The following is a 23,325-nucleotide window of genomic DNA, read 5'->3' as shown; positions in this document are numbered from 1 at the left end:
ATGGGGGAGAAAGCAGGATTGTATTGAATAGCAGAGAAAGCTCTAAGGGCTGAATGGTCTTCTCCTGTTTTCTATATTTCTATATCAGAATATAAATGCAAAATTATTTTTTTGGCAGCTGCTTAAGAGCAAACAAGGGGCAAGAACAGGCCAATCAGGCCTTCAAATCTGCTCTTTAAGATCATGGGTGATTACAACCTGATCTACATTCCTACCTTTCCCCTGAATCTTTCACTTCCTGGCTTAAGCATCTATCCACTTTCTACCTTTAAATTCCCTTCCTGAGAGTCTATCTACAGAGCATGCACTACAGTAATTGAAGACAGTTCACCACCTTCCTAATAATAACTAGGATGGGCAACTTATACTGGTCTAGCCAACAATCCCCATGTCCCATGAATAAACTTAAGTAATGTATTCCATGAACTTTTTTTCCCCCCCCCCCTCTGTTTTTTTTTGTTTTGCAGATGCTCTCGCTCTCGCTAATGTTGCCTAATCTCTCTCAATTGTGGAGCCCTGATTCTTAAACAGTGACATCTCACCCTTCCATAGGAGGAAAAGGCCTTTCCACATTTTGTCTCTATCAAGACCTTCAGAATCTTGTGTTTTTTCAATCTACTTTCCTTGTATTCTTCTTAACTCCCAGTGGTCACAAGCCTTATCTGTCCAACCTTTCCTCCCAAGACAATCTACCACTTCAGGTATTCCTAAATGAAACTGTGGAACAGCAGTTCAAGAAGGCAGTTCACCACCACCTGCACCAAAACCTTGAAAGCCATTGGTAACAAATGCTGGCCATGCAAGTGATGTTCAGGTCCTGTGACTAAATGCAGAAAAAAAGCTGTAGATATCTAATATTGTTTTGGTTGTGTTTTCCTTAACTATTTTGCCGATCTCCGATCTAAATCTAGGTGCATGCAGTCTAGATTGTGATGTGGTGCCTGTGTTCATACTTCTAATTTTCATTGCAGCTCAAGATTTGTACCAAAAAAAGGAAATGCAGGCAATTTTGACACAAAGAGAAATGGTGGAGCAGCTCATGAGAAATGGAGGAACTCAAAGGCCAGCCCTGATCACTGGTATCATAACGGGTGTTCTACGCTTCTGAACCATTCACCTAAGGATGACCATTTGGAAAAAACATCTGTACAGTCTGCAAATGAGACTAACCTCAATTGACGTGCACAGGAGCTGTGACTGTAAATTCTGGAAATCCCTTGGGTACTTGGAATGTAGTATTCTACTGAAATAATGCACTTGCATTTATATATGTCACAGTGACATTTGAAGACTACTTCAAGCAGCACTTTGTATATTGAGTGGAAATTGTTGTGTAGGGAGCCTGTGTATGACTTTTTATTTTCCATAGGGACACTGTTTACATCTAAGTGGATTGGAAGAATCGCATTTTAAATGGGTTGAATTTTTCTCTTGGCTATTGGTTTTATTTAAGGAGTAGGAGCAAGCATTTTAAAACTTTTTTTAAATGTAAGTGTTTTGATTTTGGAATGTGTTTGGTGTAGGTTATGAACCACAAGAGCAGCTGAAAGATTTTTTTAACCTTTTGACATTAATGGCAGTGCCCAAAATATCTTGCATGTGTCAAATCATCACTACCAGCAACAGTTGTTCAAATCAAGTCATTGTAAAATGTTCTGATTATTTGTGTTTTTAAAACTAGTGCTGCTTTGAACGTAACACATGAAATGTTTGTCCCTGAAAGATGGGAATTTAATAAAATATGTTCACAGCGGATCTTCCAGGAGTTTATTCAAGATTTAAGATCTTTTATTTTCAGCTCAACTACTTGAGATTTACCAGTTCAATACATTTGTGGGATTAAATATGCAGTTTCTTGAAAGAGTTGACCGTTTGATGCCTAGGGGCTTAAATCAGCTACCTATTAGCCCCACACTTGACATTCTCCTCACACAAGTCCTCTTCAAATACCTGTTCTTGTACTTATTTCAGGGATGTAGGACGTCACTGGCTGGGCCAGCATTCATTGTCCATCCTCGTTGTCCTTGAAAAGATGGTGATCTGCCTCCTCAAACCACTGCAGTTCATGTACTGTATGTTGGCCCACAATGCTGTTAGAGTGCCATGATTTTGATTCTGAGGAGCAGTGATTATAGTTCCAAATCAGGCTGGTGTCTGGTTTGGGTGCTTCTGTTCCCATGTATCTGCTGCCCTCCTCCTAGAGGGAAGTAGGTCTTGGCTTTGGTAGGTATTGCCTAAAGGGTCTTGGTGAATTTCTACAATGTGTCTTGTAGCTGGTATGCACTGTTATAACTGAACATTTGGGGGAGTGAATGTTTGTATACAGGGTGCCTTTGTGGGCTTCTTTGTCCTAGATGGTGTCAAGCTGCTTGAGTGTTTGGAGCTGCACCCAGCCAGACAAGTATTCCATCACACTCCTGACTTGGGCCTTTTTAGTTGGACAGGATTTGGGGAGTCAGGAGACTGGTCACTTGCCACAGGGTTCCTAGCCTCTGACCTGTTTGTATGCAGTAAATGGCAGGACCCTTAGTAGCATTAATATCTAGGGGGTTCTTGGGTGCAAGTCCATAGCTTACTGAAAGTGGCAACACAACTGGGTGAAGTGGTATAAAACATGCTGACCTTCACTGGTCTGGGCTTTGGGTATAAAGTTGACAAGACAACTTGCGACTGTACAAGACTTCAGTTGAACTACATTTTGGAGTATTGTGTGCAGTTCTGTCACAATATAGGAAGGATGTCAAGGCTTTGGAGAGGGTGTGAAAGAGGTTTACCAGCATGTTGCCTGAATTGGTATGTATTCACTAAGTGGAAGATTGGACAAACTTGGCTAGTCTTCTCTAAAGCATTGGAAGTCAAGGGGGCAGTCTGATAGAAGTATATAGAATTGAGAAGCAGAGATAGACAGCATTGGTAGGTGATGTCTTTTTTTCCCAGGATGGTAATGTCAAATGCCAGATGTCCTAGGTTTTAAGGTGAAAGTTTTATTTTGAAAGGAGATTTGCATGGCAAATCTTTTTTTTTCCCTTTACAGGCTGATAAGTACTTGGAATATGCTGCTGGGGAGGTGGTAGCAGATAAGAGAGCAACATTTTAAGAAACTTTTGGATAGTCAGATGAACAGGCAAGCAATAGAGGGATACAGACCAGCGACATATGGGATTAGTTTAGAATTACAAGCTTATTAATGAAGAAACTGAAGATAGTTGGGTGTAAGACATTACCCTGAGGAATTCCTCTGTTGCCTTGTGAAAGGTTCCATAAGACAAACAGAAATAGTCAGTAAAGGCCATTTAGCCCCTCAAAGTCAAAGTGTGATGCTGGAAAAGAATAGCCAGTCAAGCAACATCTGAGGTGCAGGACAGTCAATGTTTTGAACATGAGCTCTAATGCAAAAAGGTAGATGAAGATGGGAGGTTGATGGTAATAGGTCAGAGAGTAGGTTGGTGTGGATAGGTGGGAAAGGAGATGGACAAGTCAAAAGGGCGGTGCTGAGTTGGAGGGTTGGATCTGGGATAATTGGGGGGGGGGGGGAGAGAAAGAAGAGGAAATGAGGAAACTGGTGAAATTCACATTGATCTGCGTGTTTGGACAGAGTCTCCAGGCAGAGAGTAAGGTGTTCTTCTCCCAGGTGTCTGGTAGCTAGAGTTAGACAGTGGAGGAGTCCTAGAACTTGCATGTGCTTGGCAGAGTTGGGGGGGGAGGGACATTGAAGTGTTTGGCCACAGGGTGGTGGGGTTGTTGAGTGAGTGCGTGTGTCCCAGAGATGTTCTTTGAAACATTCTGCAAGTTGGCATCCTGTTTTTCCCAGTGTAAAGGAGACCACAGAGAGCAACAGACACAGATAAGGTGTGTGGAAGTACAGATAAATCTCTGTGGAAGGTTCCTTTTTGGGGCATGGATGGGGGTGAAGGGGGGAGGTGTGGACTCAGGTTTTGCAATTCCTCCGGTGGCAGGGGAAGGTTCCAGGAGTGGAGGGTGTGTACGTAACAAGGGAGTCATGGAGGGAATGGTCTCTGCTGAACGTGGATATTGGTGGGGAGGGAAATATATTCCTGGTGGTGGGGTCTGTTTTGTGGGTGGTGAAGGATTATGCATTCTATCTGGAGGTTGGTGGGGTGGAAGCTGAGGTCCAGGGGGCTCTGTCCTTGTTGCAGTTGGAGGGGTGGGGTTCAAGGTGGAAGTGCAGGAAATGGAAGAGATGCATCATCCACCATGTGCGAGGGGAAACTGTGGTCTCTGAAGGAGGAGGCTATTTGGAATGTTCTACAGTGGAATTAGGCCTCCTGAGAGCAGATGCGGTGGAGGCTGAGGAATTAAGGTGGGAGGAGGTGTAGTCCAGGTAGCTGTTGAGTCCCTTTGGTTTGAAGTATGTCCATGTAGAGATGGAGAGGTCCAGCAAGGGGAGGGAGGTGCCTGAGATGGACAGTTGAGATCAGGATGGAAGGTGTTTGTGAAGTCTCTCTTTCTCCTTGTTTAGCCCCTCAAGCCGACTTTGCCCTTCATAAGGTCTTGGGCATTCCCCAATGCACTTTCTTGCCCTTACCCAATAAGGTTTTTATTGCTCTGACTGATCGCAAACCTTTCTATCTCAGCCTTTTGATATACGCAAGGACTTTGTCCCCACAGCTGTCTATGACAAGTTTTAAAGACACTCAACCTTCAAATTCTTCCTCCTCTTATATTTCCAGGTGGCTATCCTTTACTGCTGTGAAAACTGAAGCAAAATAAGTATTCAGGATGTCTGCAATTTTTCCACAGTCATTGACAGTATTTCCACTTTCAATAGTACTCTTAACGAGTAGTTTTCCTTCATGTCTCTTGCAAATTTCCTTTCATAATCCTTTTTTAGCCACTCTTAATGCTGCATTGTGCCCTCTGGTATTTGTCCCATTCTGTGGGATCTGTGCTGTGGTTTTATAAGCCATTTTCTCTTGACTTTGATGCTTTCCTTTACCACCTCCGATTGCCATGGCAGTTTTCTTGTATGAGGAGGAACTTTTCCTTCTCATGGGTTCAACGTGCTTCAGAATAGCATTGAATGTTTCTTTGAACACACTGCTCCTCAGGTAAAAAAACTATTAGAGCTTCCCAGTTTCCTGTGGATAGCCTCTGCCTCATCCCGTTTAAAGGGGCTGACTAGGCTTGTGATTTCAAATAAACATGTTAGGCTATAAACTGGTGTTGTGTGATTTCTGACTTTAAACCAGCTTTAATGGGATAATTTTTTAAAAATTCTCCTATCTGATCTTTGCTTACAAATGCTACATCAAGCGTGATCATGTTATGGTTACTATTTGAAAAATACAAATGGCGAGGTCACTACTTAAATCTGCTTGTTAGTGAATGTAATATTGCTGTCCCCTTTTTGCATCCGAGACAGATTGCTGTAGGAAACTATCCCAGACACATTTGAAAATTCATAACCTTTCTGGCATGTGCTTGTCTGTCTTTCCCAATCTGTTAAAACTAAAAGCGTCCACTAATATTACTCCGCCTTTGCTATGTAGTTGCCTAATTTCAGAATTGGGCGAAAGTGAGGACTGCTGATTCTGGAGATCAGAGTCGAGAGTGTGTTCCTGGAAAAACACAGCAGGTCAGGTAGCATTTGAGGAGCAGGAGAATCGACATTTTGGGCATAAGCCCTTTATCAGGAATGAGGCTTGTGGGTTGGGGCTGAGAGATAAATGGAAGGAGGTGGGTTTGGGGAGGTAGCTGGGAAAAGGTGATGGGTCAGTGATGCATGGGTCCTGAGGGCTGTACCGAGTTGGAGGCTTGGGACTGGGATAATGTGGTTGGGGGGGGGGGGGGGGGTGGGGTTTGCAGGGTCCCAAGGCAGAATGTGAGGCATTCCTCCAGGCGTCAGGTGGTAACAGTTTGGTGGAGGAGGCATAGGGCCTGCACGTCCTTGATGGAGTGGGAGGGGGAGTTGAAGTGTTCAGACGTGGAATCTGGGGTTGGTGGGTGTGGGTATCTCAGATTTTCTCTGAAATGATCTGCAAGGCGGCGTCCAGTGTCCCTGATGTACAAGAGACTACATTGGGTCTGAAGATGTGTTGCTGGAAAAGCGCAGCAGGTCAGGCAGCATCCAAGGAACAGGACATTCGACGTTTCGGGCATGAGCCCTTCTTCAGGAATGAGGAAAGTGTGTCCAGCAGGCTAAGATAAAAGGTAGGGAAGAGGGACTTGGGGGAGGGGCGATGGAGATGTGATAGGTGGAAGGACGTCAAGGTGAGGGTGATAGGCCAGAGTGGGGTGGGGGCAGAGAGGTGAAGAAGATTGCAGGTTAGGAGGGTGGTGCTGAGTTCGAGGGAATCGACTGAGACAAGGTGGGGGGAGGGGAAATGAAACTGGAGAAATCTGAGTTCATCCCTTGTGGTTGGAGGGTTCCCAGGCGAAAGATGAGGCGTTCTTCCTCCAACCGTCGTGTTATGGTCTGGCGATGGAGGAGTCCAAGGACTTGCATGTCCTTGGTGGAGTGGGAGGGAGAGTTAAAGCGTTGAGCCAAGGGGTGGTTGGGTTGATTGGTCCGGATGTCCCAGAGGTGTTCCCTGAAGCGTTCCGCAAGTAGGCGGGCCGTCTTCCCAATATAGAGGAGGCCACATCGGGTGCAGCGGATGCAATAGATGATGTGTGTGGAGGTGCAGGTGAACTTGTGGCGGATATGGAAAGATCCCTTGGGGCCTTGGAGGGAAGTGAGGGAGGAGGTGTGGGTGCAAGTTTTTCATTTCTTGCGGTTGCAGGGGAAGGGGCCGGGAGTGGAGGTTGGGTTGGTGGGGGGTGTGGACGTGACGAGGGAGTCACGAAGGGAGTGGTCTTTGCGGAACGCTGATAGGGGAGGGGAGGGAAATATATCCCTGGTGGTGGGGTCTGTTTGGAGGTGGCGGAAATGACGGCGGATGATACGCTATATACGGAGGTTGGTGGGGTGCTAGGTGAGAACCAGTGGGGTTCTGTCCTGGTGGCAACATTGGGTGCAATGGTTGCAGTAGATGACATTCGTAGAGGTAAATTTCTGATGCATGTAAGTATCCATTGGGCCCTTGGACAGAGGTGAAGGGAGTGGTGTGGTGCAGGTTTTGCACTTCCTGCAGTGGCAGGGAAAGGTGCCAGGTGTGGGCTGGTGGAGGGGGACGTGGACCCCATGAGGAAGTCACCGCCATCTTCTGCCACCTCCAAACAGACCGCACCACCAGAGATAAAAGTCCCTCCCTACCCCCATCAGTGTTCTGAAAAGACCATTCCCTCCATGACTCCTTCGTCAGGTTCACACCCCAGACCAGCCCATACCTCACTGTGCCCACACCACTCCCCTCACCTCTGTCCAAGGCCCCAAGGGATCCTTCCACATCCATCTGACATTTACCTGTAACTCTACCAATGCCATCTGTTGCACCCAGTGTGGCCCCCTCTACGTCGGGGAGATAGGACTCTGCCTTACAGATCGTTTCAGAGAAAATCTCTGGGACACCCGCACTCACCAACCCCACCGCCCCGTGGCTGAACACTTCATCTGCCCCTCCCACTCCATCAAGAACATGCAGGTCCTGGGCCGCCTCCACTACCAAACCGTTACCACCTGATGCCTGGAGGAGGAACACCTCATATTGTGCCTTTGATCCCGTGTGGATTTCTACAGCTTCCTCATTTTCCTCCCCTCCCTCACATTATCCCAGTCCCAAGCTATCTCCCCGACATCCCCCCTCCCCCACCCCCAAAAAAAACTCCATTATATCTCAGCCCCAACCCACAAGTCTCATTCCAGATGAAGGACTTATGCCCGAAACGTCAATTCTCCTGATCCTCTGATGCTGCCTGACCTGTTGTGCTTTTCCAGCATCACACTCCCGATACTAATTTCAGAATTGTGCAAACTAACATTTCTGAGCTGCTTCCAGGTATAGGGCACCTATTGGGGTAATAGTTCCTTTATGGTTCCTTCGTTTCACTGGCGAAGTATTTGGGAGAGCTAATAAATGGGAACGCTCTATCACGAGAATTGAATGTAAAAGAAGGAAGGTTGTCCTTTAGTTATGTAGAACACTGGTGAGATCATACCTGAAGGTGCTGGGCATGGTATTAGCCATCTTATTTAAGTAGTGTTTGGAATAATGATCTGATCGCCTTTGTTTGGAAGTGATTCCTTGTACATTCTTAAGGTGGGGATTGTTAACCCTTGCTCAACAAGAATCTGAAAAGTTATCAGGTTGGTGGGAATGCAGACTTGAGATAGGTCAGGTCAGCTCTGGTTGTATTGCATGGTGGAGCAGGTTCAAGTGGGTTCTCCTATATGTCGAAAGTGACTACTGTAGATCAGAGTCAAGTGTGTGACGCTGGAAAAACACAGCAGGTAAGGCAGCATCCGAGGAGCAAGAGAATGCCATTCGTGATGAAGGGCTTATGCCCAAAATGTCTATTCTCCAGCTCTTCCTAATGAATATGTTTGAATGTGTGGGATCGAAGGATCTGTTTCCATGCTGAATGACTCTGCCTATATAACTCTAAGACCTTACACCACATGGTCAACTACCTGGCTAATCTTTTCATCTGCATCATTTCTGAACATCGCAAACATTAAGGGACAAATCATTAATCCCTGTGGTACACCACGACACACCAGGCTCCAGTCACACAAACAGCTTTCCACCACCACCACCACCCTCTGTCTCCTGTCACAAGGTCAATTTTGGATTCAATTTGCCTAGTTACCCTGGATCCCATTTGCTTTCTCCTTGATCAGTTTCCTATGTGCAATCTTCGCAAATGCCTTCCTGAAATTCACGTAAACTACAAATATTATCCTACTATCATCTACACAATTGGTCACCTCAAAATACTACTAGATTTGTGGGATATGATCCCTCTCTGACAAAGCTACACTAACTCTCCTCATCAAACCTTGTCTCTAAATGGAGATTCATTTTCTTCTTTGCTGTTTTCTCCAGTAGTTTCCTCGCTAATGAATTGAATTAGCTTTACTGTCATGTACTCAAATGAGTACAGTGAAACGTTCACACTCGCAGCACCATCCTGGATACAATGGTATCCCTAGGTACAGATACTTAAAATCAAATTCTTAGGAAACAAAAAAAATGAAAAGTAAAATAAATAGTCCAGCATTGCAGTCATAGAAATAAAAACAAAGAGAACAAACAAAATTTACAGCCCAGAAACAGGCCCTGCGGCCCTCCAAGCCTGAGCTGATCCAAATCCACTGTCTAAACCTATCGCCCAATTCCTAAGCATCTGTATCCCTCTGTTCCCCATCTACTCGTGCATCTGTCCAGATGCACCTTGGATGAATCTACCGTGCCTGCCTCTACTACCTCTGTTGGCAATGCGTTCCAGGCACTTACCACCCTCTGTGTAAAGTACTTGCTGCATATATCCCCTTCTCACCTTGAACACGTGACCTCTTGTTATTGAATCCCTCACCCTGGGAAAAAGCTTATCTCTATCCACCCTGTCTATACCCTTCATGATTTTGTAAACTTCAATCAGCATCCCCTCCCCCTCCCCATCTCCTTTTTTCTAATGAAAATAAACCTAACCTACTTAACCTCTCTTCATAACTACCACCTTCCATACCAGGCAACATCCTCGTAAACCTTCTCTGCACCCCCTCCAAAGTGTTCACATCCTTTTGGTAATGTGGCGACCAGAACTGTACACAGTATTCTAAATACGGCCAAAACAAAATCTTGTACAATTTTAATGTGACCTGCCAAATAAGTTAGAAAATTTAAAAAGGTCAGAATATTAGTCTTTTCAACACATTCTATCCTAGCGCCTAGCCTCCAGGGAGATGACTGCTATTGCTGAACCCACCAACGTAGGAGTCGCCCCAAGTTAGGCATCATCTCTTCACAGCTAGGCCCACTTCGCTGATGCTGCTGAGCCCACATTCACACTGCAACCAGGAATTCCTGGCTCTGCTGCCAGGCCAGGTTGCTGCTGGGACATGGGTCCTACTTTGGCTGTAGATTATGCCTTGCTGATGCTGCCATCTTGAAAAATCTGTTGATGGTGCCATTCCCCGATCTGCTGCCGGCCCTGAAAGCCAGGGGAATACGCTCGCTACCACTGCCACAGGCCCAGGATGGCAAGAGAATGCACCACACCGAACACAGGGAGAATGTCTTTGCTGCCACTCCCTCCAATTGACAGGAGAACTCACATCCACCACTCCACATGCGGCCTGCTCTCGCTGCCTTGCCAAGGCTGGTGACCCACCTGCCACCGAAAGATAAAACGACAAAAAATAAAGGAAAATAAAGTGAAAGAAAAGAGCAGAAGCAAAAGTAAAACAAAGAAGGAAAGCAACTGGGAATGGAGGGTCCCCCAGGCAAGAGCTCATATGCAGCTCCCTGTTCCTCCACTGCCATCTTGCAATGTTGGACTCTCTTGCCTGTAATTCCCTGCTCTAGCTCTACCCTGTAAAGTGGAATCTCATTAGCCATTCTCCAATCCTCTGGCTGGAAACAATTTGAATACTTGGGTCAGGGCTCCTGTTATTTCCTTCCTCATTTCCCACATCAGCCTTGGTTGCCAGTCATCTGGAACAGAGTACTTTAAATTCTCCTAAACCTCCAAGACTTCCTCATTCCGAACATCAATCTACCCGGCTGCAGTTTATACCCTACTGTCTCTCCGTGGGAATGATGTGGAGGTGCCGGTGTTGGACAGAAGTCAGACAACACCAGGTTATAGTCCAACAGGTTTATTTGAAATCACAAACTGTCAGAGTGTAGCCACTTCATCAGGTGAAGTGAGAGGGAAGCACACAGATGGAATTTATAGGCAGAGATATCAAAGGATCATACAGCTGGTATGAGTGGAGTGTTGGATAATAAGTCTCTGTGGGTGACCAAGAGTGTCAGACAGTGTGACTGAAGTGTCAATAGCTGAATAACAAAGGGGTGACCTATAATCCGATTAAGTGAGGGAGAGAGATAATTACAAAAAATTAAATGTAAGATGGTGCTGGAAACAAACGAAATGACTGGAATAACATGTTAGGTGTAAGAGTCGCATGCTGAGGGTGTAACCAAAATAACAAGGAATCCAAAACTGTACAAACTACTTAAGGTGGAGAGATCATAAAAGGTTATCAAGGTGATGGTGTCGAAACAGGAGAGTGAGGAAGATTTTACAGATACAGAACAGGGTCACATGTTGCGCGACATGAACCCAAGATCACTGGGTTCAGGCTGTCTTCATGGGTATGGAACTTGGCTGTCAGTTTCTGCTCAGTGATTCTGTGTTGTGTACCTCGAAGGCCACCTTGGAGGACGCTCACCCAAAGACTGGGAGGCTGAATGTCCCTGACCGCTGAAGTGTTCCCCAACTGGGAGGGAACATTCCTGTCTGGTGATTGTTGCACGGTGTCCATTCATCCATTGTCATAGCATCTGCTTGGATTCGCAAATATACCATGCCTCAGGGCATCCTTGCCTGCAGTGTATGAGATAGACAACGTTGGCCGAGTCATATGAGTACCTGCTGTGTACATGGTAGATGGTGTCCCCATGTGTGATGGTAGTATCTACGTCGATGATCTGACATGTTTTGCAGAGGTTGCCATGACAGGGTTGTGTGGTGTTGTAATCGATGTTGTCCTGAAGGTTGGGCAGTTTGCTGCAGACAATGGTCTGTTTAAGGTTTGGCAGTTGTTTGAAGGTGAGAAGTGGAGGTGTGGGATGATCTTGCCAAGATGCTCATCATCATCGATGACATGTTGAAGGGTGCAAATGAACTGGCATAGTCTCTCTGCTCCCTGGGAAGTTCTGGGCGATGAAGGGTACCCTATCAATCATCTCCTGTGTCTGTCTTCACAGGACATCATTGCAGTTTCTCGTTGTGGCATGTCAGAACTGGCGAGCAATGAGTTGAGCATCATATGCTGTTCTTATGAGGGTGTCCTTCAAAATCTTTAAGTGTCCATTGCATTCCTCCACATCTGAGCAAATCAATAGACAATAGGTGCAGGAGGAGGCCATTTGGTCCTTTGAGCCAGCACCACCATTCATTATGATCATGGCTGTTCATCTACAATCAGTAGCCTGTTCCTGTCCATAACTTTGATTCCACTATCGTTATAAGCTCTATCCATCTCTTCCTTGAATGTATCCAGAGACTTGACCTCCATTGCCTCTGGGGCAGAGCATTCCATATATATCCACCACTCTCTGGGTAAAGAAGTTTCTCCTCAACTCTGTTCTAAATGGCCTACCCCTTATTTTTAAACTGTGTCCTCTGGTTCTGGACTCACCCATCAGCGGAAACATGCTTCCTGTCTCCAGAGTGTCCAATCCTTTAATAATTTTATACATCTCAATCAGATCCCCTCTCATCCTTCTGAACTCAGGTGTATACAAGCCCAGTTGCTCCAATCTTTCAACATATGATAGTCCTGCCATTCTGGGAATTGACCTCGTGAACCTATGCTGCACTCCCTCAATAGCTAGAATGTCCTTCCTCAAATGTCGAGACCAAAACTGCACACAATATTCCAGGTGCGGTCTCACCAGGGCCCTGTACAGCTGCAGAAGGACCCCTTTGCTCCTATACTCAATTCCTCTTATCACGAAGGCCAGCATGGTATTAGCTTTCTTCACTGCCTGCTGTACCTGCATGCTTGCTTTCATTGACTGATGTAAAAAGTGAGGTCTGCAGATGCTGGAGATCAGGTTAGGCAGCATCTTGCTGGTTAAAGCACAGCAGGTTAGGCAGCATCCAAAGAACAGGAAATTCGACGTTTCAGGCCAGAGCCCTTCATCAGGAATGAGGAGAGGGTGCCAGGCAGGCTTTTTATCTTAGCCTGCTGGACACCCTCTCCTCATTCCTGATGAAGGGCTCTGGCCCGAAACGTTGAATTTCCTGTTCTTTGGATGCTGCCTAACCTTCATTGACTGATGTACAAGAACACCTAGACCTTGTTGTAATCCCCCTTTACCTAACTTGAATCTATTTAGATAGTATCCTGTGTAAATACAGGGCCTGTCTGTAGGGGATGGCTTCTTTAATATGTTTAGGGTGGAAGCTGGAGAAGTGCAACATCATGAGGTTTTCCGTGGGCTTAAGGTAGAGTAAGGTACTGAGGTGTCCACCCTTGATGAAGAAGCTTGTATCCAAGAATGAGACTGATTCTGAAGGGTAGTTTGTGGTCAGTCTGATGGTGGGATGAAACCTGTTGATATCACTGTGACTCCTCGCCATGGGTCCAGAGGAAGAAAATGTCATCAATGTTATCTGGTATGTAGCATTGGTCAGAGGTCCTGTACAGCAAAGAAGTATTGTTTGAACTTATGCATGAAAATATTGACATGTTGAGGTGCAAATTTAGTCCCCATTGCTGTTACGTGTCTGGAAGAAGAACTGGTTGTCGAAGGTGAAGATATTGTCGTTGGGGATGAAGGGGATGGTTTGTAGAATAGTGCTCTGAGATTGGCAGTTGTTGGTATTGAGTACTGAGGCTGTTGCCGCAATGCCATCATTGTGGGGATGTTGGTATAGAGTGCTGAAACGTCCATCATGATGAGGAATATTCCCGGTTCGACTGGATTGTGGGTGCAGAGTTTCTGTAAGAAATCTGTAGTGTCACAACAGAAGCTGTGGGTTCCTTGTGCCAAAGGCATCATGGCTTATTCCTATCCAAAAATTTGTATCCTTTGAACAGTATATTTGCCAGCACAATAAGTAAACTGGTTCTAAATAAGGGTCATTGGAATCAATATGTTAAGTCAATCTTTCTCTCTACAGATACTTTATTGCTCCAGCACTCTCCTTTTCTCCTTATGTTAGACATTGATTTTATCTTGAGGAACAACCTGGCTGCTTCAATAATATTGGTCTTATTGAGGGGATTGAACCAACCAAAAGAAACTAATGCTCCAAGAGGGACGTTGTGTCCTGATTGTGTTGCGACTGGATTTCAGGCCTTTCCAATTAGACAGGAAAGAGAAAAGTCCATGAACAGGGGAGATGCCTTGTTTTTGAAAATATAAGTGAAAATGAAGGAAAAAAGAATAGCACCGATATGTTTAGCCTAACTTCCATAAAACATTCGCCATAGTCTCACCAGACCACAGGGCTGCTCTCTCATTGGAGAGACAATTGATGCTGGTTTAACCTGAGGGTCACCTTGCCTCAGCTAAGCAGAGAAGTTGAGAAAGAGAATCCTTCACGATAAAGCAAGGATGGTGCTGGAAAAGCACAGCTGGTCAGGCACATCTGAGGAGCAGGAGAGTCGATGTTTCGGGCAGAACCTCTTCATCAGGATTGTGATGACATTCCTGGTGAAGAGCTTCTGCTCGAAACATTGATTTTCCTGTCTGTAAGGAGAGAAAAGGTCTTGACAAAGTGTCAGTTAGACTCAAAATATTGGTCTTTTCACTCCTTACAGATGCTCCCAGACCTGCTGAGATTTTCCAGCATTTTCTCTTTTGGTTTCAGATTCCAGCATCCGTAGTAATTTGCTTTTATTGATTCTTCTGCTCCTTGGATGCTGCCTGACCTGCTGTTCTTTTCCAGCACCACCCTTTTTGACTCTGATCTCCATCATCTGCAGTCCTCACTTTCTCCTAGTCCTTCATGATAAAATCAGCTGGTGCAGAAATTGAACCCACACTGTTAAAGAAGAAAAAAACGAAGAATGTTACAGCACAGGAACAGGCCCTTCGGCCCTCCAAGCCTGCGCTGATCCAGATTCTCTATCTGAACCTGCTGCCTATTTTCTAAGGATCCCTCTGCCCCCTGCTCGCTCATGTATCTGTCTAGATATATCTTAAATGACGCTATCGTTCCCACCTTTACCATCTCCACTGGCAACGCGTTCCAGGCATCCACCATCCTCTGCATGAAAAATTTTCCACACATATCTCCCTTAAACTCTTCCCCTCTCATTTTGAACTCATGACTCCTAGTAATTGAGTCCCCCACTCTGGGAAAAAGCTTCTTGCTATCCACCCTGTCTATACCTCTCATGATTTTGTAGACCTTAATTAAGTCCCCCCTCAACCGCCATCTTTCTAATGAAAATAATCCTAATCTATTCGATTTCTCTTCATAGCTAGCGCCCTCCATACCAGGCAGCATTCTGGTGAATCTCCTCTGCACCCTCTCCAAAGCATCCACATCCGTTTGGTAATGTGGCAACCAGAACTGTATGCAGTATTCCAAATGCAGCCAAACCAAAGTCTCATACAACTGTAACATGACATGCTAACTCTCATACTGAATACCTCGTCTGATGAAGGAACCTTCTTGACCACTCTAGTAACCTGCATTGCCACCTTCAGGAAACAATGGATCTGAACACCCAGATCTCTCTGTACATCAGTTTTCCCCAGGACTTTTCCATTTACTGTATAGTTCACTCTTGAATTGGACCTTCCAAAATGCATCACCTCGCATTTGCCCGGATTGAACTCCATCTGCCAATTGTCTGCCCAACTCTTCAATCTATCCATACTCTGCTGTATTCTCCAACCGTCCCCTTCACTCTTTGCTACTCCACCAATCTTGGTGTAATCTATAAACTTGCTAATGAAAGAGCTGGTACCCTCCTTCAAGTCATTTATATATATCACAAACAACAGTGGTCCCAGCACAGATCCCTGTGGGACACCACTGGTCACAGGTCTCCATTTTGAGAAACCCCGTTCTACTACTACTCTCTGTCTCATGTTGCCCAGCTAGTTCTCAATCCATCTGGCTAGAACACCCTGGACCCCGTGCGACTTCTCCCTCTTCATCAGCCTACCATGAAGAACTTTATCAAACACCTTACTAAAGTCCATGTATATGCCATCTACAGCCCTTCCCCCATTAATCAACTTTGTCACCTCCTCAAAGAATTCTATTAGGTTTGTAAGACATGACCTTCCCTGCACAAAACCAAGCTGCCTATTACTGATAAGCCCATTTTCTTCCAAATGGGTATAGATCCTATCCCTCAGTATCTTCTCCAGCAGCTTCCCTACCACTGACGTCAGGCTCACTGGTCTATAATTACCTGGAGTATCCCAGCTACCCTTCTTGAACAAGGGGACAACATTAGCAATTCTCTAGTCCTCTGTGACCTCCCCTATGCTTAAGGATGCTGCAATATCTGTTAAAGCCCCAGCTATTTCCTCACTCACTTCCCTCACTAACTTGTGGATAGATCCCATCCGGACCGAGGGACCTGTCTACCTTAATGCCTTTTCGAATACACAACACTTCCTCCCTCCTTATGCCAACTTGACCTAAAGTACTGAAAGATCTATCCCTAACCTCAACATCCATCATGTCCCTCTCCTCGGTGAATACCGATGCAAAGTACTCATTAAGAATCTCACCCATTTTCTGTGACTCCACACATAACTTTCCTGCTTTGTCCTTGAGTGGTCCAACTCTTTCTCGAGTTACCCACTTGCTCCTTATATATGAATAAAAGGTTTTAGGATTTTCCTTAACCCTGTTTGCTGAGGTATCGCATGACCCCTTTTAACCCTCTTAATTCCTCATTTCAGGTTGGTACTACATTCCCAAAATTCTTCCAAAACTTCGTCTGTCTTTAGTTGCCTAGACCTTATGTACGCATCCTTTTTCCTCTGAGCTAGTCTCACAATTTCACCTGTTATCCATGATTCTCTAACCTTGCCATTTCAATACCTCATTTTCGTAGGAACATACCTTTCCTGAACTCGGATCAACCTCTCTTTAAAAGCTTCCCACAAATCAAATGTGGATTTACCCTCAAACAGTTGCTCCCAATCTACATTCCCCAGCTCCTGCTGAATTTTGGTGTAGGTGGCCTTTCCCCAATTTAGCGCTCTTCCTGTTGGCATTACTCTACATTGCAATCCAGCCAATGAGCTAACTGACCCATCTTCTATAATACACATACACCGCAGGGAGTGGAGTGCATCATTTCCCCCTCCAACTCTATTTTGATTTAGTCCCTGCCCTCCCCTTCACTGTTTGTTCACACAGCATTGCCCTTTGATGTGAAGGGCACTGCTTGTCACAGGCCACTCGGGTGTTTCCTTTCTTCCTGGTGGTGGAAATTAAATAAAGATTCGTGCACTTTGTGTAAAAAATTTTAAAAAAAGAAAAAAAGAGAAAAAGAAAACAAAATAATGCACATACAACAGATCGATCTTCTGTTGAGAGTGCTGTATCAAACAACCAGCTCAGAGGTTGAATCAAAAGTGAAATGTGAGTGGTGTTGTCTAAAAGACGCAGTCACAATGAGGAAATGGAAGCTAATGAACAGGCAGCAATTTATTGGGTGGTAATTCTGTCTGAGTATTGTAGCAAAAAGTTCCTATGGCTCACAAAATCCCAACAGCAGGTCATTGAGATATAAGGAGCATGAAGGTTAAAATAGCAAAGCATTTTCTATTGCAGAGGATTACAAAAAGACATGGTGAAGTTTTACCAGGTAATGGGATAATTCCAACTTTCAATTAAATCTGTGCCTGAATTCTGACATCAGATTTGAAAGAACCATTTAGCAGGGTCTTAGTTTGTAACTCAAACCAGGAGTCACAGAGCTGTACAGTATGGAAACAGACCCTTCGGTCCAACTCATCCATGCCAAACGAATATCCTAAATTAATCAAGTCCCATTTCCCAGCAGTTGGCCCATATCCCTCCAAACGCTTCCTATTCAGGTACCCATCCAGATGTCTTTTAAATGTTGTAATTGTGCCAGCATCCACCACTTCCTTTGGCAGTTCATTCCACACATGCACCACCCTCTGGGTGAAAATGTTGCCCCTTAGGTCCCTTTGATATCTTTCCCTTCTCACTCTAAACCTATGGTAGATAATTCTGGACTCCCCCACCTCAGGGAAAAGACCTCGTCTATTTATCCTACCAATGCCCCTCATGATTTTATAAACCTCTATAAGGTCACCCCTCAGTCTCCGATGCTCCAGTGAAAACAGTCCCAGTTTGTCCAGCCTCTCCCTCTAGCTCAAATCCTCCAACCCTGGCGACATACTTGTAGATCTTTACTGAACCCTTTCATGTTTCACAACACCTTTCCGGTAGGAAGGAGACCTATTTTAAAAAGGAGGGAAAGAAAAACAACAGAGAATTATAAACCTGTTACAGACCTCTAGAAAGCATTAAGTGGATTGGACAAAGTCAACATGGGTTTATGAAAGGCAAAGCTTGCTTGTCAAATGTACCGGAGTATTTTGAGGATATAATGAGTAGAACAGATAGGAGATGACCAGTGGGTGTTTGGATTTTCAGAAGGATTTTGATAAGGTCCCTCACAAGAGGTGGGTGGTAAACGTAAAGAACATAGGATGGGGGGAATGTATTGGCATGGGTTACAAAGTAGATGATAGACAGGAAACGGAGAGTTGGAATAAATGGTCTTTTTCTGAGTGGCAGTAGATGACATTGATGGAGTTCCACAAGGGTCAATGCTTGGACCTGGAAAACGGAACCAAATGTGATGTTGCCAAGTTTGCTGATGTCACATGGCTGGGCAGGATTGTTAGATTCAGTTAGATTCTCTACAGTATGGAAACAGGTGCTTCAGCCCAGCAAATCCACACTGTCCCTCTGAAGAGTAACCCATCCAGCCCATTCCCCTACCCTATATTTACCTCTGACTAATACACCTAACACTACGGGCAATTTAGCATGGCCAATTCACCTGACCAGCACATCTTTGGGTTGTGGGAGGAAACCGGAGCACCCAGAGGAAACCCACACAGACACGGGGAAAACATGCAAACTCCACACAGACAGTCACCTGAGTCTGGAATCGAACTAGGTCACTGGTGATTGTGAGTTATGAAAAGGATGTGAGCGGTTTCCAAGTACCTTAGGCAAGTTGAATGAGTGAGCAAATACATGGCAGATACATCAGAGCGCAGCTAAGTTTAAAGTTATACACTTCAATGAATAAAATAGAGAGGCAGAGTATATTTAAATGGTGGCATACTGGGACATGTAGATATACAGAGGGGATGAAGGGCTTATGCCCAAAACATCGACTCTCTTGCTCCTTGGATGCGCCAAGCTTTTTGATTCTGATCTCCATCATCTGCAGTCCTCACTTTCTCCAAGTCGATGAAAGTAGTCAGGCGGATGCAGTAAACAATTGTAAAGACAAATGGTATGTTGGTCTTCATTGCATTAGGATTGGAGTTCAGAGGTAGGGATATCTTACTGCAGTTATATAGGACTTTGGTGAGACTACACCTGGAGAACTGTGTGCAGGTTTGGTCTCCCTACCAGAGAGAAGATATCGTTGCCATAGAGAGAGTGCAGCAAAGGATTACTAGGCAAATACCAGGGATAATGGTGTAGAGGTGCCAGTGTTGGAATGGGGTGAACCACGTTAAAAATTGCACAACTCCAGATTATAGGCCAATAGGTTTACTTGGAAGTACAAACTCTAACCTTACACATTTGATGCATTGCATGAGATGAGAAGTCACTTTTTTTAATATAAAACCTTGAGTTATCTCGGGACTGTGAATTGAAAGAAGTTCTGGGATTTGCATATTAATAAATCAAAACCTGCATCCCCCATTCTAGGTGATTAAAGACAGAACAGCAATCTAGGTTTGTTTAATACATTGCATCAGTTGTATGACACTCTGATATTTTACTATGAATTCTGTGTCCTATGATCCTGCTCCACTAGCTACCTGACGAAGGATCAGTCCTCCAAAAGCTAGTACTTCCAAATAAACCGACTGGACGATAACCTGGTGTTCTGTGATTTTTAACTAATACCAGGATGGCAGCACTGTCTCACGAGGAGAGGTTGGTTGTAATGGGTGTGTATTCTCTTGAGTTTAGAAAGATGAGAGAGGATCTGATTGAAACATATAATATTCAACAGAGCTGGACAGACCAAAGGCAGGGAGCATGTTTTACCCTGGCTGGGGAGTCTGGAGCCAGGGACACAGTCTCAGGATATGGGGTTCATCATTTAGAAATACGATACAGAAACATTTCTTCACTCAGAGGGAAGGGAATCTGTGGAATTCTCTACCATAGGAGGGAAAGCCATTGAATTTATTAAAGAAAGGGATAAATAACTTTGTAGATTTTAAAGGAATCAAGGGTATGGGGAGAAAGTGGGAACATGGCATTGAGATAGAGGATCAGCCAGGATCATATTGAATGGTGCTGAATGGCCTATTCCTGTTCCTAGTTTCAATGTTTCTATGTATTCATCTTCATGTACACCACTGGGGGCGTGCAAAATTGTGGCTCTTTCTTCTTGCTACATCTGCAAGATTTTACATAAACGTCTGCAATATTGTGATCGCTCAGCTATATTTCAGTCCTGTAACACTGAGTCAGAAGGTTATGGCTGAATCTTTGTTCCCGGGCCGATGCTCCCAGTACAGTCTGGGTAGAATGGGGAATGTTGCACTGTTGGAAGAGATACCTTTTCAATGGTGGATGTAAAAACTTCAAAAGAGAACAGAGGAATTCTCCTCTGTGTCCCTGCCAATGGTTGGACTGACATTATTCATTCAGGCATGTAGATGTGGTGCCAATCAGGTTAGGTGCATTAGTCAGAGGTAAATGCAGGTTAATAGGGTAGGGGAATGGGTCTGGGTGAGTTGGAGTGTTGGTGTGGACTTGTTGGACCAAAGGCCTTGTTCCCACGGTAGGGGTTCTATTCTATTCCTCTCTATTCTTGAGTGTTGTTGGAGATGCCACCATCCAGGCAAGTGGGGAGTATTCCATCACACTCTTGACTTGTGCCTTGTAGATGGTGTACAGGCTTTGGGGAGTCAAGAGTGAGTTACTTGCCACAGTATTCCTAGCCTCTGACTACTCTAGTAGCCATTATACTTACATGGCTAGTTCAGTTTAGTTTCTGGTCAATGGTAACCCCCAGGATTATAAGGGATTCATTTCGACTTCTGGAGTTTGTAACATTAAATTTCAAATTTTCTTTTCTTGCTCCAATTTTTTTTTAAAAGTGGAATCATTGTGCAGCTACTTCAGTGCTATTAGTATCTAAAAACTGTAATAAGGATGTGTTACTTTGAACTAAATATAAAGTAAGAACATGGGAATGAAAGGAGAGTGTGCTGTCCTTTGACACTGTTGTAATTCATTCAGTTAAAAATCACACAGCATCAGGTTAGAGTCCAAAAGGTTTACTTAGAGGCATTGTTGGACTATAATTGGTGTTGTGTGAATTTTAACCTTGTCCATCCCAGTCCAACACTGGCTCGTCCAAATCCTAACTCATTAGATCATGGCTGATGTGTATTTGAATTACAAAGGTGAAAAAAAGATCTGTAATGCTGCTGGGCATTAGTCCCCCAGTCAGCTGATTTCCAGATTTGGACAATTAAATCCATTTTGCTTAATTGTTGTCGCTCACACATGTAGACAGATTAAGCTAGATGATCGGCCCAACACAAGTTTTACTTAAATGACCAGGCACCTGGTGAGCTCCTGGATTCTAGCAGGGACTTTATAACTGCACTCTGCCAGGGAGGATGATATGGTGGTGAGCTACTCTTAAATTACAGCTATGCTGGGATAAAACAGACTTTAATATTTCATTTTGTAACTGTACATTCATTATATTTGCATACATAGTCTCTTAAATCCCTTTGTCTTACAGTTCTTGGTCTTCTTACTATTAAGAAAATATTGCAATTTTCCTAATTCAGGTTTTCCCAAAATTAACATCTATTTTCTGTATTTTGCAGTTAGTTGACCTGCCCTTCACAAGCCCACAGCTCACACTCAACTCAATCAGTCAACAGAGAAACTTGATTAAACAAAACATGTACCACATATTTGTTGTCTCAGTGAAGACTACAGGTCATCATAACCTGCACTGTTATATTTGATCTATGTCAAATCAATGATTTTTGTTTTACTAATTGTACAATTCCAAAAAGAATTTGACCCTGTGATCCATAAGAAGTAAGATAATTAACAAATGAACATAGTCAGGTGGTGTTGAACTAAATTTATATATCACAAGCCAGAATTCCCCAAATCTCATTTGATTGTCAATATGAGGGCTATCGTTTTCATGTTGATTATATCCCTTGTTGGTGAGTTCACATCACTGATTGTGATATGTTTTTCTCTTGATCCATTATTCTCATTTTAGCATTTGATATTTGATGTTAAGTTAAACTTTTTTTTTATTTCTTTCTCTAGGCAGTCAAAAGTTAAAGTATGGTAAGTGCCTCAGTTAAGTTTTACAGTAACAGCTTCACTCAGTTGGGTTTAATGCTGGTATTTTATTGATGTTTTAATTTCCTGCAGAACCCATTTTTACTGAAGGCAGGATGACTGTTTATACATATGAAGGTGTTATTATGACTGGACTCCCAGAAAGTGGCTTAAACAGAGCTGGTGTAAGAATTAACTGTGGACTGAGCATTATTCCATTGGGGCAGAATACATACATCCTTAAGGTACTTTCTTCAACTCACTCTCAGCTTACAATGTTTACATCTTACAAAGAAATATCCAAGGGAACGTGCTGACTTACAAAATCTAAATGCATAGAGAGTTTGGTACTGGCTTCAACTATTCTCCTTGTTATATCTTCAAAGAAACTCCTGTAGATTTTCTCAAAAAACAGCTTCCCTTTCATAAGTTATGTTGAGTTTTCTGTAATGCTGTTGACACTTTCTAAGTGATCTATTGTCACGTGCTTTATAATAAATTTCAGCCTTTTACTTCCTACTGCTGATGGGTTGACTACTTTTCGATTCTCCTGTTTCCTTTTTATACAGAGGGGTTACATTTTCCACCCTTTAATCTGCTGAGAATAACTCATAATCTATAGAATTTTGGAAGATATCAACTAAACAATTCCTTTAGCATCCTGGGATGGGGATTATCAGGCCCTAGGGATTTATCAACTTTCAGTCTCATTAAGTTTTCTAAAGCACTATTGCTTTCTTTTTTACTGATACTAATTCCTTCCATTCCTTCTTCCCAATTTTCAGAAATCATTTGATGAAGTAAATCAAAGCATATTGAATTGGGGGTAATAAACTGATACAGAGTGAGAATTGGTTAATAGACAGAAAATAGAAAGTAAGAATAAATTGATTATTTTCTAAATGGAAATCAGTGGGTGACAAGTGGGAGAACTTTGGGTGCTAATGTTTAAACCCCAGCTATTCACAAAACAGATCAACAATTGGATAAAGAAATCAAAACTAACATTCCCAAGTTTATGAGGAAAGTGTGAGAGATTAGAAGGATGTGTAGAGTCTCAAGGTATTTAGACAAATTGAGTGAGAGGGCAATTGCAGAAGGCTGTGGAGGTCAAGTCACTGAATATATTTAAGAAAAAAATAA

General features: G+C 43.8%; 2 protein-coding genes across 5 annotated transcripts in view; both read left to right on the top strand.

Annotated features, from left to right (window-relative positions):
* Window positions 1-1,712, top strand: part of ssx2ipa (synovial sarcoma, X breakpoint 2 interacting protein a) — a 60,543-nt gene extending 58,831 nt beyond the window's left edge. For all 4 annotated transcript variants that reach the window (XM_060830015.1, XM_060830011.1, XM_060830014.1 and 1 more), the window contains exon 14: window positions 972-1,712. In XM_060830015.1, coding sequence (XP_060685998.1) covers window positions 972-1,179 — 208 coding nt within the window. In that variant the 3' untranslated portion in view covers window positions 1,180-1,712. The remainder of the gene's footprint in view (window positions 1-971) is intronic.
* A 5,267-nt stretch (window positions 1,713-6,979) lies between these two features.
* The window catches only part of LOC132818564 (vitellogenin-like), a 98,877-nt gene continuing 82,531 nt past the window's right edge, over window positions 6,980-23,325 (top strand). The window contains exons 1-3 of the mRNA XM_060829621.1: window positions 6,980-7,007; window positions 22,168-22,188; window positions 22,276-22,427. Coding sequence (XP_060685604.1) covers window positions 6,980-7,007; window positions 22,168-22,188; window positions 22,276-22,427 — 201 coding nt within the window. The remainder of the gene's footprint in view (window positions 7,008-22,167; window positions 22,189-22,275; window positions 22,428-23,325) is intronic.

This window comes from Hemiscyllium ocellatum, chromosome 9, assembly GCF_020745735.1.
Source record: "Hemiscyllium ocellatum isolate sHemOce1 chromosome 9, sHemOce1.pat.X.cur, whole genome shotgun sequence".
Lineage (NCBI taxonomy): Eukaryota > Metazoa > Chordata > Chondrichthyes > Orectolobiformes > Hemiscylliidae > Hemiscyllium > Hemiscyllium ocellatum.
This window is presented reverse-complemented; position numbering and strand designations above follow the sequence as displayed.